This window comes from Impatiens glandulifera, chromosome 9, assembly GCF_907164915.1.
Source record: "Impatiens glandulifera chromosome 9, dImpGla2.1, whole genome shotgun sequence".
Classification (NCBI taxonomy): Eukaryota; Viridiplantae; Streptophyta; class Magnoliopsida; order Ericales; family Balsaminaceae; genus Impatiens; species Impatiens glandulifera.
The window spans coordinates 34,625,847-34,645,188 of record NC_061870.1 but is presented as its reverse complement, the minus strand read 5'-3'; the positions used below and the strand labels follow the sequence as shown (position 1 = coordinate 34,645,188).

The following is a 19,342-nucleotide window of genomic DNA, read 5'->3' as shown; positions in this document are numbered from 1 at the left end:
GTCCCACTAAATTTATAAACCCTTTAACTTATTCAATATCACACTCAATCCATAAGTCAACTTAGGTGAAATTATTTTAATAATTTGTTTGATCTCATTTCTTATTTAAATGTAACTATGTTATATATATAAATTTATTGTTTTTGTTTTAAATTTAGTTAGAATCAAATATAAATATGAGATATTTTACCTCTTAGACAAGATTTTTGATACTTGAATTATTCTAGTAATTGTTTATTTAATAAATAATTCAAAATCCAAATTGCATACAAAATACAAAAGATGGTGTCTATATTTCTTAAAAATTAACTTGAAACTTGCTTATTTTCTATATAAATATATATTTTAGGTACAAACTTATTTATGTGATTTAAAATATTTGTAGTTTAAATAATAAATATTAATTTAAAACATGGATGAATAAATATTTTTTTATTTTTCTTTTGCTAAGAATAAAAAATTAATAACAGATAGACCCTTCTAAGCAAATGAAAACAAGATTTCATTTCATACTATTTAAAACCAATTTAAATAGTATATATCTTTAAATATTTAGTTGGGTGAGATCACACCTTCACCTCACAAATAAAGGTGTATATGGGTCCTTTTTATTTTGTCCAAACAAAATAAACTAATTATATATTCTGTACCTCAACTTAAATGTTAAATTTCAATAAAAAAATTTTTTAGTAATTATTAAACTTAAAATATTGATTTTTTCGTGAAAATTTGTGTTTAAAAAACTCAATTAAAACTTAATATACATTTTTTTTAATAAGGATAGAAGGTATAATTTTTTATCTTAGCATAGAAAAAATTAGTATATTTATAATATTAAAAAATTAAAGTATCTCAAATAATAATTTCATAATTACTAAAACAATTTGACAACGAAACACTTAAAACACTTCAAAATAAGAGATGGTTATTTCTTTATGGAACTTTTATCTAATTTTTAAATGTTTTTTTGAAAATGTTTAATTTTCGTTGTTAAACTAATAACTTCTTTAAAAAAAAAACATGATTCACTAACTTAAAATTTAAAATATTAATTTTGCTTTTCTACTTTAATTTAATTGTCAGCTATTATTTCTGTCCTATTTTTTAATTAAACTAACCCGTACTCAGCTCTCTAATATAGTGTATAGTTCATTTTTTTTAATTTTCTTTTAAACTTGACCTACAACCTACAGGCTACAATCAAACAATTATTCTGTTAAAGGTTGGACTAGTCAATTATTCATTAAATAATTAATTATATCTATTAGTGTAAAAAAATATAAGGAACCAAAATACATAAAAATTAATAGTGGTATTAACTTATTTAGTATAAGTTTAAATTAACCTTATGAACATGATTTTAAATCATATGGTTGAAATAATATTATATTAATACATCATAAAAAATGATACTTTTTTGTTTTCTTTTGGTTTTGTTTTTTTTCAATTTAGTTATTTTATTGTCAAATTCATAATTTATATAGATATTTCTCTATCATTGAAGAGCAACACCTAAGGATTTGGTTCTCATATGCATAGTGATTCTAATCTTGTGAATTTGAAAAAATAAGTAAAAAATCACTGTACTATATTAGATTATATAAAATAAAAAATATATCATATAAAATTTTTTTTTTTTTTTAATCTGCATTATTACAATGTTAAAATAGTTACAATACAAAAACTAGTAAGAGAGACCATAAAAAATATTTAAATAGAGAGAACATAATTTTAAAATATGAAAAAATAAAAAAAATATTATTCAAAGTTTAAATTTCATATATTTCAATAAAAAGAGCCCCAAATACCTCAATTTATTTATCATAATTCACAAAAATGACATTGTAAAAAAGTAGAACAAATTCCAACAATAGAGTCTCATATCTGTATAAAGTTAGAAACAACAAACTAAAGTATACCCATCAAGAACAATACAAGACCACAACATAAAATTGCCAAGTTCTTAATCGACAACCGTCTTAGCCCAAACGCCTGAGATTTCGGGGAAGACGTCGTCGGACCCGGGCTCCCGGTATTGGTAACGTTCTCTTTCGCGCAAGTATAGTTACAACGACTTGGCGGAACCACTCTATAAACGCCGCTGCTGGTCAGTAAGTATATATCCTTGTCATTATCTTGCCCGAAAGAGAAAATGTAACCAAGTGATGGTAGCGAATTCCCGGGCCTGGAATCACAAGCAATGGGAGAATTCGGGGCGCAACTAAACGTAATCTTGCTGGTATTAAAGTTGCCACTGTTTTCAGGGGTCTCCACCCCAGCCCACATGGCTCCAGCATACAGATCCGTGTACAAGTACCTGTTGTTATAAGTAGTATAGATTCAGATTCAGATCCATATAAAGAAACATAAATGACCATGCATTTTGTTTAAAATTGGTTCACCTTCCAGTCATGCAGGGATCGGTTGTGGAACGGTAGAAAAAACCACCAGTGATGGAAGCAGATCCCACTTTTGAACTCACATCGCTATGTCGATAACCCATCACTGGAAATATAGGTTTTATCGAAGCTGCAGAAGTATTCCCACCGGGGGAGGAAGGGGCATTGTATAGAGAAGGACCCTCGTAAACGCGCCATCCATAATTCCCGCCCTTGGTTATGATATCCACTTCTTCATACGTATCCTACGACCATTTCATCTCAATCTCAACACCAGATAAGAATAATTGTGACAAACAAAAGAAAAAAGAAGTTACTAAAACCTGCCCGACGTCTGCACACATGAAGTAAGAAGGCCTTTCCGAATCGAAACTGCATCTCCATGGATTTCTCATGCCCAAAGCCCATATTTCAGGCTGCAAATCATTGTCTTCCTTATAAGGATTGTCACTAGGAATTGAGTAATTTCCCCAAAGGCCAAGCTTGCTGATTTCCGCCCCACCTGGAACAGTACAAAAGACAGAAGACTTTAATAAAAACTGAAAATCAGCACATGCTACTAGAATACTAGGAAAAGGAACAAACTCGGGATGTTGTCAACATCAAGCCTGATAATCTTTCCAAGCAAAGATTTCTTATTCTGAGAAAAGTTATAAGGGTCACTAGTTCCCGAAGGGCCTCCACCATCTCCCATCATCAAATACAAATAACCATCAGCCGGTCCAAAAAGAATCTGTCCTCCATGGTGAGACGTAAACGGAAGACCCATTGTAAATATCCTTCGAACTTCAGATGGGCTAGCTTTCGTTGCCTGAAATAGATAGATTCAAGATTTTAGTTTAAAAAAATTGAATCTTTTTCTCTGTTTCTTGGTTCACCTTAGCAGGCTGATCGGCAGACGAGCCATCAACAGCGAATTCTGCAATTACGGTTTGATATTGACAAGGAAGAGCACCGCTGTCACTTGGAAGTTTAGTAGGATCACAATTCACGTCAGAATTACAAGAACACCTTCCACCGCATCCAGGCCAATCAGATTTATCACAATTGAAAGAAGCGAAGAAACGTCCATTCTTAGTAAAGTTTGGATGAAATGCAATACCCATCATTCCAAACTGAGTATCAAAGTGAACCTCATCTGTTAAATCAAGAAACGGACTTGATTCATCAAGAGTAAGCGTTCCTCCCGATCCTTGTTTAGGAATCGTCGCTAACCAAATCCTCCCCTGTTGATTTGAAAAGAAAGCCCGACCAGATCCATCTGGATGAGCCGCCATATCGAGATAAGAACCATTTCCTATTTTCTCCAAACACAAACCACTAACTGGAATCGAAGATGCTTCTGTTTTGTTGGTTAAAACGACAGGTCCTCCATTAAAACACACACCCCCTTCTTCATTCTCTCCACCGTATACAGAACAGAAATCAGTTTTAGATTGCCAGAAATCAGTCAGTTTTGTGAAATTTGAACCAGATGGTTGTCCGCCTTGACCTTTAATTATTGCCGCAAAGGGTGAATTCATAATTGAAACATTTTGACATGTGTTCCATATTTGTGTGCAAAAGTCGCTGTTTCCTACTGTAGAGTTACAAAGTACAGGAACCATTCGCGGGTTAGATTTCACTCTGAACAGCTCTGCTGAAAACGGATCGCATTTCTGAATAATACAAGTTAAAGTCATATAAAGATTTCCTTTTTGGGTATGAATTTGAAAAACAAAAAACAGGGTATCTTAATCATCTTACAGAACATATCGATGATTTAAGGAGAGAAGCGCAGGCGGGATCGGAGATGTTCATTGATTCGAATTGGTTCTTCAAGAGTAAATCATCAGCGCCGTCACAACAGTTGGTGCCATTGTAGGGACAGAATGTTAGAGAAACATTCGGCGTAAAAGGAGCAGCTTCAAGGAGAAGAAAAACATGTTTTTTTAACCAATCTCATGATTCATAATTTAAGAATGAAGAAAACTTACTTGAATCTGTACATAGAGGAAGGGAGAACGAAGGAGAAACAAGTAAGAAGAACAGGAAACTGGATAACACTGCGAAATGACAAGTACTGGCCATTTGGTTCACCGGAGATGGTTTCCGATCTCTTCTCTCTCTCTACTACATGAAGAAGAAGAAGACCAAGGACCAGATTGACTAATGAGACAAGATAATCGACATGTTTTATTTTATACAAGAAAGTATTTTCTTTTGTTATCCCCATTTCAGCTCTTTTTCTCTCTCTACTGTTATAAAGGTTTGACCTTTCTACGTTCTTGATTGAGATGGTGTCCTGGAGGAAGAACATGAATATGAAAGTGCTTTACAGGTTTCAGTTATTTCATCATAATTATATTTTCTAAATTTACTAAATATATTTGATAATAAGTAAACTAAATTTTCATATTTACAATAGTTTTTAAGATACTAATGTTTATGGGTTTTGATTCTAAAATGAAACGTTATAAGTTGGAGTAAAAATAATAATTATAAACTTTATTCAAAATCAATTTTATTTCTAAAGATGTAGGGTATTGCTATCTATTGGTTAAAATAAAAAATATTATATATTTATTTATTTATGATAATAATGAATAATGATGCTTTGACTCTTACAAACAAATGAATGAATAAATAAATATTAATTTTTTCCATTTTATTGACCAAAAATAATTATGAGGAACAGATGGATGGGTAGTTGAGAAGATCTGTGTTTATTTTCTTTGGAGAAATTAAAAATTAAATGAAAGAAGAAACACAGGCTGGGTTTTAATATTGTAGGTGAGGTCATGGGTGGCATGTCTCATTGTCTGAGGGCACTAATTAAAATTTAATATATATATAAAAATATTTACTTTGTAGAAAAAAACAACGTGTGTCAATATTGGGTTAATTTCTACCATGGTGACAACAATTTTCGTGAGACATACTTTATGTATTATAAATTGAGTAGGTAAATTACTACCATCTCTTATGCTAGTTGAAATACGGACTGAAATTATATATTAAGTATCATTAACTAAAATTAATGGTGAAAAAGGAAAAATTATTTAAATAACAAAAGAAATTTGGATAATTTTGTTTATGTATAAAAGTTAGTTTATTCTCTAAAACTCATAAGTTTGATAATTTAATTTATTTGAACTTTTAATACTACATAAGTTTGATACATTTAATCGTTTTAATTTATCATTTTTTTAATTATTCATTTTATTTGCTAAATGTTGATTTATGTTTGATTTTATTTATACAACTATCAATAATAAATTTTCCAGTGAAGGAACTCCATCTTTAAAAAGAACATCTAGATGGATTATTTCCATAATTGCTTCAACATCAACAACCTTTGAGAGAGTGACATAGTATTTTAAGTGTTGGATAAATAAAAACAGAACTGAAATACTCATATTTTGTTTTTGTTTGATTTGAAACCAAACGTATCTCTATTATAGCTTGGGCCTTGGGGACTCATTTCAGTTAAGCTGTGGGCTGGGCTTAATTCCTATACCTAAAGAAATATTTTATGTTTTTTAAATTATAAATTTTAAAAATTAAAAAACTATACTATAAGTTTATATGACAATTATAATCCGTTTCTATTTGAATTGTTTCGTTAATTGATTTTTTTCAAGTTGGATCGATAATTGAGAGGGCAAAACAGTAATTGATTATTTTTTTTAATGATTGTTTGCTCCTCTATGTAAGGAGAAAATGAAAAACTCTTTAACAAAGTAACAAAGAATCCAAATCACACCGATTTTACCCAAATTTATAATAAAATATATCATTATCAATATATTCATTTAATATATTATAATATATATATATATATACATTATAAAATATAAAAAAACAATAATATATAAAAAATGATAAATGTGCTCATGAGAAGGAAAGCCCCAATCCCTTCATTGTTGTTTAGTAATTTTAAATAAGGTAAATAACAAGGTTATAAGTAATATGGCATTTAAAGATGTGTAGTAATTTGATATTTATTTAATTGTACCTTAATTATTAAGGGATTTGTTAATTTATTTCAATTAATTAGCACGTCAACACGTCTTCTGCAAATGGGAAAGGCAAACACCTCTTCTCTATTCTGTATTAGAGAGAGAGAGAGAATAGGAATGAAGGTGAAGGGATTCTTGCGTAACCGTCGATTGACAGTGTGGGCCCATCTGGCGCCATTCATTCCATTTTCTCGACAAATCTACTCTTTCTTTCTCCATAATAATATACATATATATCTCTTCCTCTTCTCAAAACACAGACCCTAAGAAGAAGAAGAGAATGGGAGTCGATTACTACAATATATTGAAAGTCAATCGGAATGCTACAAACGAAGACCTCAAGAAAGCATACCGTCGATTGGCTATGATATGGCATCCCGACAAAAACCCTAAAAACAAGCGTGAGGCTGAAGCAAAGTTCAAGCAGATCTCCGAGGCCTACGATGTCCTCACCGACTCACAGAAGCGTCAGATCTACGATCTCTACGGCGAGGAAGCTCTCAAATCCGGCCAGGTCCCTCCGCCGCCTTCCTCTTCTCGCGGCGCCCCTTCTCATTACTACCACCATAACCAGCACCCTAACCCTAACTTTCGTTTTAATCCGAGGGATGCAGCTGATATTTATAACGAGGTCTTTTCCGATTCTGTCCCCCCCGCCTCCAACACCGCTCCCAGCAGGTCTAGGACTTTTAAAGACGGTTTCTCCAGAACAACCACCACCGGAGTAGGAGATTACGGTAACTCTTCCTCCTCGGCTACACCGAGGAAAGCTGCTCCTGTGGAAAACACCCTTCCCTGCAGTTTGGAGGACCTTTATAAAGGTGCAAAGAAGAAGATGAAAATCGCTAGGAAGATTACAGATTCATCCGGGTACGTCAATTGGGTAATTTTTTTGTTTTCATTTTAATTTTGGATTCCCATAAGAATGAATTTGTATGCCCTAGACAGACAGACATGACAGACAGAAAGACAGTCCATTTTGGTTTCTATGTCAAAACTGTCTGTCTGTCTGTCTGTTTGTTGATCTTGATCCTATGATATACATGATGATACACAGTATTGCTCGGGATTTGGATGAGATATTAACCATTGAGATAAAGCCTGGATGGAAGAAAGGCACGAAGATAACATTTCCTGAAAAGGGCAATCTGGATCCAGGCATTATTCCAGCAGATCTTGTATTTGTTGTAGATGAGAAACCTCATTCAGTTTACAGCAGGGATGGTAATGATCTGATTATTGAACAAGATATTACCCTTTTGGAGGCCCTCACTGGAAAAACAATCGAGCTCACAACTCTAGATGGAAGGAATGTTATGATCCCAGTAACCATCATAATAAAACCCGGGTATGAGCTGATTGTTCCAAACGAAGGAATGCCAATCTCTAAAGAACCTAGGAACAAAGGCAATTTAAGGATCAAGTTCAATGTCATTTACCCATCAAGACTTACAGCGGAACAGAAAATCGAGCTTAGGAGAGCCCTGGGCGGAGCCTCCTCATCTTGACGACGCTAATTTTCTTGTAAATATCCCTGAATTGCTGCTACTAGATCTGCTATTCAAGATCATAGCTGTGGGTAAAACATCAAATGGAGATTAAGGGTTCATATACTTTTCTTTTCTTTTCATTTTTGATGATAAGTTAGGAGATTCTTTACTACTAAGAAGAAGAAGAAGAATAGTAGTTCATTCTTTACAAGTATTTATTTTTGTGGGTTTAATATATCTATTGTTATGTGATTCTCTCAAGACTTTATAATAGATTTTTGGGTATTCTTATTCTTATTGTATTTTCTATATAATATAAGAGAAATTGAAGATGTGGAATTTTATAAATATATATTTGCCCTGCATATACAATATATATGATGATACAGACCTTTTCATTTTTTTTTCAAAGTTTGTAAAAAAAAATGATTAAAACCTATCCAAAAACACAAATTATGCATGCAAATTGAAATGAAATAATGGAACATTTTCACATATTTCTTTCCCGCTCTCTTTTTTAACTGTTGTTCGTTCTCCTATCTGAAGAAGAAATGTTGTCTAATTCCTCCTCCGATTCATCTGTTCTAACCAAATCGGAGAAAATGTAATGGCATGAGAAGAAATTGAAGTAAAACAAGTTTGCGACTCCTATGGCGGCGATCATGAAGTAGAAGTATTCAAGTCTGTCAGCATTGAGGTCGCGACCACCCAGCCATGGTGATTTCCCGTTTCTTTTCGTTATTGTGTAAACCACGTTTACAAGAATCGAGTTTAAATAACTGGAGGCTGAAAGGCTAAGGAAGAATAGAGATCCACCCACGCTTCTCATGCTCTCCGGGAATTGGTTATTGAGGAATTCCATTATAGCAACGGCTGCAAATGCTTCTGTCAGACCTGACAGGATGAATTGCGGCAACAGGATGGCTACGCTAATTGGTGATGCGAAGGTACCATTGTCAATGGCCGATTGCCGACGTATCCGTTCCAGGATTCCGGCGACTAACATGCACAGGATTGACATCACGATGCCTACTTGGATCTTCGTTTTTGTAGTTAGTCTCACGTCATCTTTATTCGTTGTTTTTTTGAGAACCGGCACTATTACGCATTCGTAGATGAACACCCAAAGAGCAAGAGCGATCATGGAAGTTAGCCCGATCCATGAAGGTGGGATTTGAAACTGCTTGATTTTTGTGGTTGTTTGAATTGCCTGCAATACTCCTAGTATGTTCATTTGATCCATGGATATGAAACAGGCGATTCCGGTGAACCACACGGGGATTATTCCCACCAAGCATTTCAGTCTCTCAACTTGCTGGATACTGCATAGCCGCCAACTGTTTGTTGAAATGCCAAACTCATCAATCTCACTTCTATCAACAATAATGGCTGCTTTCTCGATGAATTTAAACCTAGAGGTTCTCGGAATGTCATTATATCTTCTTTCTGACTCCATAAGCTCTGGATCATAGAGATCAGGCAATAGCCCTAAGTCTATCTTCCTCTTCCTGAAGGCTGCATTGATGACCTTAACAATATCCAGAAACACACTTCCTTGAGGCTCCCTATAGACATAAACATTTCTGCCAAGCAAGAAGATGATTATCGAAACGAAGAAGCAACCGGTTGGGATTGCGAATCCAAGAAGCCAGCTGACGTTTGTTTGGATGTAGACAACAATGGAGAGTGCTATAAGGAGGGCTACTGTGAAGGAGAAATACCACCAGTTGAAGAAGCTCTTGAGTTGAGACCTTCCTTTGGCCGTGTTTGTATCGAACTGATCTGCACCAAAGGCGATATTACAAGGTCTAATGCCTCCCGAGCCAATTGCTAGCAGGGCCAAAGCAGAGAAGAGGAATCCAAGCTGCCATGGTTGAGCCGTCGGACAATTTAAGACGTCAATGCAAGGTGGAGGTCTAAGACGAGGTATGCCTGCTGTTAATGTCATCACTCCCATTCCCTGTTGATTAATATTAATTATTAGTTAGTTTTTATGCAATGGTGGATTATATAATGTGTATTACTTACCAACATGGAGGCGATTGAACCAAATAGGAGGGTTAGAAATCTTCCCAGATAAGCATCTGAGATGAAAGCACCAGCCAAAGTGGTGAAATTTGATGAACCAGACCAAATGCTGACAACATTAACCAGCTCAATTCCATCCATATTGTATTTTGATCTAAGGTAGAATGTTATGTTGGCAATCAAGCTCATAGATGCTAGCTTCTCAAATGATTCATTCCCTGAATGAATGAATCATCACAGATTTATTAATTTATATACAATTTTTTCAATGCATATCTTTAGAGAAATTCAAAATATTCTTTACCCAAAATATATGCAATGGCTCTCCATCCTCCTGGCTTCCTCTCTGAAATCTCTCCTCCATCTCCATCTGAAGAAGAATTCCTTCTTCTTCTCCTCTCTTCGCCCATGCACCTTCTTTCTTCTCTCTTCTCTTTTCTCCTCCCCTCCCCTCTCCTCTCCTCTCCTCTCTTACCAAGCAAGCAAAACACAGAAATTGTGAAGAGCAAGAAGGAAGAGAGACAGAGAGAGAGAGGAAGATGAAAGAGAGAGAAAGAGAGACTGAAAACAGAAATACCTGGAATACTAACTAACTGCCTTACCTTGAATTAGCCATTCCATGGAATTCGGACAGTTTATTGATTCATATGTGTTTTTGTTTTTCTTGGTCAGCCTTGTGTTGAATATTATTAGATCAATTTCCAGTTTATCTGAAACATTAAACCACATCTACATATGACTTACCTTTCCTTTAAATAATATTATTAGTTGGTTACTTCGATCCTACAAGTTTGGGCACTATCTCAATCCAGCCACCTGTATACAAATTACCAATTCATTTTTTTTTTATAATATTAGATGATTAGTTTGATTTTTTTAGTGTTTGATATCTAAAAGTATTTTTTAATTGGTTAAGATATTTTTAGTCTCTTACAATTATAATAACTTATATATTTCTATTCTACAATCTACTGCTCCCAAAAAAAAACATAATTATTTGGTTAAGATTGAGTAGGAATGATATTAGTTTGGAACACTAATTATATATGTATTTCATTACAGCCCCAAACATACTATCTGCTTCACTCAACCATTGATGAACCCCTGTTTGAACAAATCTAATTCATCATAACATATAATGTTTCTTTTCCCTGTACATTGAGATTCTCATCATGATCACATTGTAATATTGCTGAAACATTGCTCTAGCTGTAATAAATAAATAAATTTGTCTAATGCAAACAATTGTATTATATGAAATAAAGCGATGTAACAACAAAATCTTGAGAATGAAAACATTGAGGAGCAGGAGGAGATCCATTAATTATAGATGCTACCTCTCTAGACAGTACTATCTTTATGCTTTTATTACAATGAGCAGCTTGCAGTTTCAAGAATTTCTAGATAGGTTGGAATGATGAGTCTGTTGTAACATTTGGGACTGGCAAGAAAGAAAGGCCATAACATATGCAGCATCGATAGCAATGCTGCAACTTTTGTTCTGATTTAACATTCCGGCCACAAAAAATACTTATAATGTCTCCTTTGAGTCTCAGACTTAATATTATTATCAGTTAGTTTTAAGTTTAGCACGAACGTGTTGTGCAGGCTGTGTGTGGTATATGGAGAATCTGAAGGACAAGTCGGCTCCAATGGGATCATTTCTGAGACTGGAAAGCCTCTTCCTTTCTTCGTTAGTGATTGAGGACATTAATAGTGCAGATACCCCTATGCAGGCACTATTCGACACATCCCTTGCATTGGCATCCCCAGTTAGGCTAAGATAGAACCATGGCAACAGCTGCTGCTCCACAAGTGCAGCGATCCTCCCATTACTGCTAGCCCTTGTCTTCACAGTTGTCCCTCCAAATAGTAAGTGTTGTGTACCTAAAGTGAATCCAGTTTCGTTGTCATACATCCTGTGGTTCACCTCTGCTGCAACTGCCGTTTTAGGTATTCCTGACCAGTAACAAGAGGCTCTTACAGCATCAGCCTTGTCATTCCTGTAACAACAACAACAACACACTTATTTTGTTTGTTGAATTTGTAACAGCATCAGACCAGTCATATATATGTAAACTTACAAGGCCAAGGAAGCCATGAAAGTACGAGTGCTGAAGCTAAGAGCAGCATTGTACTCATCAAACATCCCAGTTGAGCTATCAAAGGCGAGATCACCTCCAATTGAGAAATTACCAGTCCCTGTTACAGCTGAAGCATTTATGACAGGTTGATCCGTTGCCAAACTCATGCCTGCTGTTATCCCGCCATACTCGTGAAGGTACCTCATTTCTACCTATCATTATCATTATTATTATTATTATTATCATCATCATCATCATCATAATCATATTAATTGTTGAATCATTCTTATTCTTATTCTTATTATATTGCATGTGAGAAGTGAGAGTAATGTTACTAATTAGTCTTCACCTTGCCCTCTAGAGGAAGCCTTAACCCAGAAAACACTCTAAGTCCAGGCACAATCCCATTAACTGCAACAACATTGACAATTTTAATGTTTTATTATAGTTTGGAAAATTAGTAGAGATAACAAAAACTTACTTTGGCATCGGCTGTCTAGAGTCATGTCAAACGTCTGGGTGGAATTGGAATTAGGTGGATTTGGAGGGTAACATTGATGAAGAACCTCTACAGATAAAAAAAACAAAAAATTAGAGGTTATGAAATAAAACCAATAGTAAGTTGAGAATGGGGATATACCTCTAGCTCTCTTGCCTATGTCATTGTAGATACCTGGACCTGCACTCATCTTATTATTTTCACAGTCTCAAAAGAGGAAGGAAACCTCTTTACTAATTGAAACTATATGTCTTAATTTGTTTTCTAAAGGGGAAGGGAAGTTAATGAAGAGAGATTTATTGAGTCCTCTCCCCTTCTTCCCTCTTAACGGATGGATTTTAAAATGGGGAAATTTCCCTTGCAAATAGACATTCAATGAAGGTTCATCTTCATTCTTTTAGACTTGTATCTTCTTTAGAAAGAAAGGACGATTTTGTCAATACACATGAATTCATTATTGATGCACATGGGGGTTTTGTGTTTCTTTTACAAGCTTATTTGATTATTAATAATTACAATCCATTCTTTGTGGGGTTAGATAGAATTCTTTACATTCTTAATTTGATTACTATTATTAATCATCCTTGTCCTTATGTAGGCTTCTCTTCCTCTTCTCCTTCTTCTTCTTTCTCATCATTTGTCTCTTTCTCTCCCATTCCATTTTCTGCATGTACTATGATGAACATTATACATTATTAATATATAAACTAGGTCACACCTCTCCTCCATGCGCTAGGCATTGGAATATCCACTGTACTATTTTCACATGATGTTCATCAGCTGATTTCATTGCCTCCCCCTTCTCTTTCTTTCTCATCTTTTGTCTTTTTCACCCAATCTTTAATATAAAGAATTGGTGATTGATTTCATGATCTTGTTTCATGTTGGGTTCAGGTTATTTAGGTTGTTGAATTATTATAATATTTTTTTTTAAAAATAAAGTAAGATATCTTTTATTTTTATTTTTTTGTGTTAGAAACACAACCTCAAACTAGCTAGTGTGGAAACAGTCAAGAAGAAAACATGTTTTCAAATCAATGTCTCACCTTTTTAGAAAAAAATGAAAGCAAAATCAATACATTTTTCAACTCTTTTGCCTCCACACTTTCTTATCTTTGTCATGATTTGGCAGAGCAGCTGAGAGTCAATAATAATGAAGGGATGCTTTTTTTCCACTCACACATCCCTATGTTATTATAAAAGAGGGGGTGAACACAAAATTTCCACCCATTCCAAAAAAGAAGGGATTTGTATCCCTGTTTTCATCATGGATTGTTTTATCCAAAAAAAAAAAAAGATTAAAACTTTTTGAACTCTTAATAATAATAATAATAATAGAAGTAAACTACATTAACCTATCGGACAGGCTGGTCAATCGCCTAAAGAAGTTCAAGCTAGGCGAGGGCATTGGGTCCCTAAACATTGGGTGTCTCAAAAAGTAGAACCCCATAGCCACGGCCACCATTTTGGGGGGAACTGCGTATAATGTTATAGTGATAGCCAAACACACCCCTATGAACAGCTTAGTCGCCCTTGGATCCCTCCAGCTCACTAATGCTTGGACCCTCTCCCCTTGTGTTGCAATGTCCCCTAGAACCGTTTGAACCCTCCCTGCCAGCATCCTCAACCGATCGTACCTCATTCTTAATAACTCCGGCGGCCTTGAACTCGGGATCGTGTCGAATTCTTCGTCCAGCTCGTCCGGGTCCACCGCCTCTGCCTGCGAAAGCCTAGCATCCATCCCGGCGGGTATTTTCGGTCTGAACCGATAGTACCAAACCCCGATCAAAAACACGTATAGAAAACCCGTTGGGACCACAAGATCCGGATACCAAACCAGGACTAAGTAGAGCAAGTGAACTAGGATCGTTGTGACCGGGTTTTTCCATCTACGTATGTCGTCTAGCCACTTGGCTAACCCGACTGCCCACGCTAGAACCGCCACTATCCTAAACCAGTTGGATTTGCTCTTTCTCATGCTCCACGAATGCGAATCTGCATCCAGCATGTACCTAACAACCTCCGGCCCCATTGGCGGCTCAGACCGTGCCAGCCAGGCTGCCACCATTTTTGTGGCAGCCCCACGCAATGTCTCTTGTTGGGAAACACCCAACGGACGGAGGTAATGCATTTTGGGCAGTAGGGGCTGCCCGTAAACCGCGCATATATCGGGCAGCAACGACGGACAGGCGAATCTAACTGCTAATTCGATCTCGCCCATTTTCTTTAACCCGCTTCTCATAAGGACTAACAAAGGATATGAATTGGTATAGACCTTGTTGCTCTCCAGTGTGGACACCCGGATCCGAACCTTTCCGATCCGGCAATCCGGTTTGTCCTCGGGTTTATCGGAGAGCATGCGCCAATTGTCGAAGATGCCAATGGTGAGAACGGTGCATGGATCATAGACCTGCCACGTGTATTGTTCGTTCCAACGTGGGTCAAAGCTATCGGTCACGGTTCTTGTCCGGACCCACTTTTTTCCATACTTGGCTACGCAGTAAGCATCTGTTGATCCCTTTCCTCCACCTTTGGATTTCATAGGCAACAGCCCACGCGCCCCCAGGATTCCCAGCTCCAGGACCCCAATCGCTGGCTTCCATAACTGTTTCGCCGTCGGCCGGAAGTCACTGCAAATGTGGGCGGCCTCGTCCAGCACGTGATAGCCTCCTTCCAAACACAGCCTTAAATGTATTCGTCCGTAATATGGCGGCGGCCCACCAACTGGACCAGGCCCCGGTCCAGCTCCTCCGCCACCTTCCAAAGCAAACCACTTAGCTGCGACTGCTCGTTCGTCAATCCTCTGCTCAATCGAACCGACGGGAATCATGAGGTGGCCGAGTAACGCGGGATCTTTCCCGGTTCTATCCTCCACGAGCAAGATCAGATTGTCTTCTAGCGGTTCGCCGGCGACGAAAACGAGGTCCTCGTGCCAGTAGAAAGACGCCGTGTGATTATTCATCATCGCTCTCCTCGTTCGTACGGACTGGAATCCGAGCTGCCCATTAACCCTAATCTCCGGTGTCGTCAATGGCGGGAGATTCGGCGCAATGTGGAGATCCTGAGCTTCAAGAACCATCACTCTGAGGTACCAGAGTTTGGGAGATTGATAGACCTTCGAACGAGTATGAGCTACGTGAGGCGCGTCTGAGATCCAAGCCTCTGGAAAAGCATCGTCAGCCTGAGTCCCAATCCAAACTGACAGCTGTATATCGCCGGTGACTTTGCTCGGATCTTCTCCGCCTTCGAGCCGATACCACTGCGGAGCTAGAGGACTGTCAGGTGAATCTCGAACAGGGACGTCCGACAAATCGAAACAGACGCCGCCGAGGAAACTTTCGGTTGGTGCGTCCCATACTGAAATCTCGAGAGTGGAGCTAGTCGAATCAGGCTTATTACAAGCAAGTGCAAATACCTGATGCCATTCCGGATTCATCGGCGGTTCGCCGGGCCTATATATAGCCGGTTTCGACTTATCAAAATGATTCGCCGTCTGAATTTTCACATAAGGGCTTTCATTGCGTGCGAGGCTGCGAGCCTTAACGATCCGAACGAAAAGATATTGCATCGGCTCGACGAGATCATACGCCGGAATTCTGTCCAAATCGCCTGTAGATCTGCCGGAGATAACTCTCGGAGAGTAGTTCCCGCTTGGCCGCCGATAAACTCTAGCCCTGTCGGTATATTCAGTTCTCCCAGCGTGCATCTTCCTAATTTCAGCCGGTGGTTGCTGCGGCGGAGGCGGCTCTGGATGTATCGTTGGCGGTGCTTCCGGATGATGAGGAAATGAATAATGCTGAACATGAGAAGGAGGAGGAGGACCTTGACGAGGATGATGCGGGTACTCGTTGGTTTGTCCTGGCATGGACTGAAGGGGTGGAGACTCCTCGATTGTGACCATGGGCGGCGTGTGAGATCCTTCCATGGCTACATCAGTTGGAACGGGACCCTCTAAAACCCTGCCGCCTTCCGGCGGCCCATGCGGAGGAGCAGGTGGCTGTGGTGGAGGATTGTCGTTGTTGTTGTTGTTGTTGTTATCTGGAGGAGGTGGAGGTTCGGTATTGAGGTCGGGTTGGTGGTGGTTGTCGAGAATCTCATCGTAATAATAGATCTTCAATCCAATCTCGCCTCTAATCCAACTGAAAACACTCTTTTTTTCCAATTGAAAATAAATCAAGCCTTCGTCTCCTCTCTTCGAGAATTGGCTGCCGAAAACCTTAACCCGGCCGAGGAAATGATTCTTGCGGGCGTTGCCGTGACTCAATTTCTTGTCATTGTAGACTTCGATCTCTAGCTCTTCGTACTCCATAGTGGCCGGATCGGAGACAATGAACTCGATAGCTTCGGTCCATACTGGGTTGAGATTTCGACATACGGTGGAAGTTCGTCTCTTCTGTCCGTCGAAGTCTACGACGACGTAAGCGCTGGCACTTCCCTGTCCGTCCTTGGGAAGGAGATTACGTGCGTCGATAACCTCGACGAGTAGCTTGCGCTGAACGCTAGGTGGTGGATGGGGAGGATTATTCATCATGGTGCCATGGTTTTAGGGTTTAGATGAGAGAAGATTTATTATGGCCGGAGAAGAAGATTGATTGTCTCTTTCTAAGATTTGGGGGAATTAATGTTCTTTTGGCGGGGAGAAGAAGTGAAGAAGAAAGAAGAACCCCCACTCTTCTCTCTCTCTCTCTCTCTCAACTAGCAAAAAAGAGTGAAAGATAAGCTGTCAATCTATTTATTATTATTTTTACTTAGATATTAAAAAATTAATTTGGTTAGCACTAACCCATTTTGACACTCATTCTTAGCAGTTCAGATCTTCTGCTACCGATTGCCGTGTTCCCCTGTGGCGCACCAATCAGATTGCAGCATTATTAATTTAATAATAAATAAATCTGGGCAGGAGACGGAGGGAGGGAGAATCCGGAATCCGGGTTTAGGCCCGGGTTCACACAAGACGCCGTTAACGGAAGCGCCCGTTAACGCCAGGAAATAATATAATATTCAGATAATACCCAGATAAGATATCTTCGCTCTGATCTACACGCCCGTTGCCATGACCCTCATGTAAACCCCGCATACCCACCCATGAGAAGAACGCCTGCCGTTCATGAAAATACACTTACACGTCCATGTAAAGACCGAATTGACAGTCATATTATATTTACGTTTTTTAAATATTAATTTAATTTATTAAATAACACAGGCAGCGATATAATATTCGCTTCAAGTAATTCAATCTTTTATTTTCTTGGATTTTTTTTTTATTTTTTTTATTTCATTTTTTTTGCCTCGAGACTCTCTGGAGCGAAGATATATTTGCTTCAATTCATTCTAATAAAAACCTCATGTAAAACCCACCTACCCACCCATGAGAAGACCGCTTGACTACCATGTAAAGACACTTACCCGTCTATGTGAAGACCAAAATTACATGGATTTTATATTTCCGTTTATTAAATATTAATTCAATTAATTGAAGATGACATGCAGCAACCGAACAAATCTTCGCCTCAATTACCGGCTAGGTTTTTTTTCATATTTTTTTTTTATTTTTTTTTTTTTGCCTGGAGACTCTCTGGAGCGAAGATATATTTGCTTCAATTCATTCTAATAAAAACCTCATGTAAAACCCCCCTACCCACCCATGAGAAGACCGCTTGACTACCATGTAAAGACACTTACCCGTTTATGTGAAGACCAAAATTACATGGATTTTATATTTCCGTTTATTAAATATTAATTCAATTAATTGAAGATGACATGCAGCAACCGAACAAATCTTCGCCTCAATTACCGGCTAGTTTTTTTTTCCTATTTTTTTTTATTTCTTTTTTTTTTGCCTGGAGACTCTCTGGAGCGAAGATATATTTGCTTCAATTAATTCATTACTTTTTTTTCTTTATTTCAATTTTTTCGCTGGAAAAGAACATTTGTTCGCCTAGACCATGTTCCATGTAAAATGGATTGAATAGTCGCTTCTCGAGAGAACACTTATTCGCCCCTAGTCCCTGTGTCATGTTACATGGAATGAATAGTCGCTTTTCAAAAGAAGACATGTTCGCCCCGGTTACATGAATATATATACCCCCTAATATGATTATTTTATTATCATTTCCGCCCGATTCATCTCTCTCTCTTCCTGCCTCCTTTTCACGGCGATTCGTAACCGGCTCCCCGTCGACCGAACCTGAATCCACATCTTCACGACTCCACAATGGTACGTATTCCTGACTAGTAGCTTTTAATATTTAGGATTATGGAACTACTACACTAGATTCTGTTATGTGATGTTGTTGTCTCTTTAATCTTTTGGAAACCCTACTCTCAAAATGTTACCTTGACTGTAAATCAATGTTATTTAGGAAAACTTACCTAGTGTTGTGTTTTGTGATATTATTTCCCTGAAACCCTAGTACATACTCACAAAGACCGTTTTTTTTTTTCATGCACGTGCAGGCTGCCTCAGCATCCGTCCAAAACTTTGGCAAAGATTGGATTTTATGCCCAAATCAATTAACAAGTGAAGAGATAGTACTCTTCGTTACATTTCTCCCTTTTTTTTCCATATTGTTTAAGTTTTCATCCTGTTTAACTGAAATATTTATGATTGTTCTTAAACAGCACTTGATGCAACAATATGCTAACACATGTGGTGCCACGGTGTCAATGAGGTGGCGAGACGATGTTACCCACGTCATAGCATCCACCGATTCTAATGGTGGATGCGGTCGCACTATCAAAGTATTGAAGGGCATATTGAACGGGAGTTGGGTCCTTACCATTGATTGTGAGACTCTGTTATTCTTAACCCTTTACTGTTAACTCAATATTCATTTTCACA

At 37.6% G+C, this 19,342-nt stretch overlaps 5 protein-coding genes across 5 annotated transcripts; 1 reads left to right on the top strand and 4 right to left on the bottom strand.

Moving 5' to 3' along the window:
• Nucleotides 1-1,783: 1,783 nt before the first annotated feature.
• Nucleotides 1,784-4,597, bottom strand: LOC124914604 (HIPL1 protein-like). The gene is made up of 7 exons (XM_047455192.1): nucleotides 4,376-4,597; nucleotides 4,146-4,303; nucleotides 3,278-4,057; nucleotides 2,985-3,210; nucleotides 2,723-2,901; nucleotides 2,403-2,644; nucleotides 1,784-2,317 (listed from the first exon to the last, which is right to left on the bottom strand). Exons 1-7 carry the CDS (start codon nucleotides 4,467-4,469, stop codon nucleotides 1,909-1,911), a joined length of 2,088 nt encoding a protein of 695 aa, XP_047311148.1. The 5' UTR covers nucleotides 4,470-4,597; the 3' UTR covers nucleotides 1,784-1,908.
• Nucleotides 4,598-6,510: 1,913 nt separating this feature from the next.
• Nucleotides 6,511-8,185, top strand: LOC124914273 (dnaJ homolog subfamily B member 1-like). The gene is made up of 2 exons (XM_047454782.1): nucleotides 6,511-7,270; nucleotides 7,458-8,185. The coding sequence occupies exons 1-2, from the start codon at nucleotides 6,681-6,683 to the stop codon at nucleotides 7,906-7,908; spliced, it is 1,041 nt and encodes a 346-aa protein (XP_047310738.1). The 5' UTR covers nucleotides 6,511-6,680; the 3' UTR covers nucleotides 7,909-8,185.
• A 222-nt stretch (nucleotides 8,186-8,407) lies between these two features.
• On the bottom strand, nucleotides 8,408-10,356 carry LOC124916317 (protein NRT1/ PTR FAMILY 2.8-like). Its single transcript, XM_047457041.1, has 3 exons — nucleotides 10,223-10,356; nucleotides 9,919-10,136; nucleotides 8,408-9,850 (listed from the first exon to the last, which is right to left on the bottom strand). The coding sequence occupies exons 1-3, from the start codon at nucleotides 10,326-10,328 to the stop codon at nucleotides 8,408-8,410; spliced, it is 1,767 nt and encodes a 588-aa protein (XP_047312997.1). The 5' UTR covers nucleotides 10,329-10,356.
• A 682-nt stretch (nucleotides 10,357-11,038) lies between these two features.
• LOC124915477 (mitochondrial outer membrane protein porin of 36 kDa-like) lies at nucleotides 11,039-12,979 on the bottom strand. Its single transcript, XM_047456197.1, has 5 exons — nucleotides 12,643-12,979; nucleotides 12,484-12,570; nucleotides 12,352-12,413; nucleotides 12,003-12,214; nucleotides 11,039-11,921 (listed from the first exon to the last, which is right to left on the bottom strand). The coding sequence occupies exons 1-5, from the start codon at nucleotides 12,689-12,691 to the stop codon at nucleotides 11,489-11,491; spliced, it is 843 nt and encodes a 280-aa protein (XP_047312153.1). The 5' UTR covers nucleotides 12,692-12,979; the 3' UTR covers nucleotides 11,039-11,488.
• Nucleotides 12,980-13,497: 518 nt separating this feature from the next.
• LOC124915476 (protein QUIRKY-like) lies at nucleotides 13,498-17,182 on the bottom strand. The gene has a single exon (XM_047456196.1). The coding sequence runs from the start codon at nucleotides 17,030-17,032 to the stop codon at nucleotides 13,847-13,849; it is 3,186 nt and encodes a 1,061-aa protein (XP_047312152.1). The 5' UTR covers nucleotides 17,033-17,182; the 3' UTR covers nucleotides 13,498-13,846.
• Nucleotides 17,183-19,342: the final 2,160 nt, after the last annotated feature.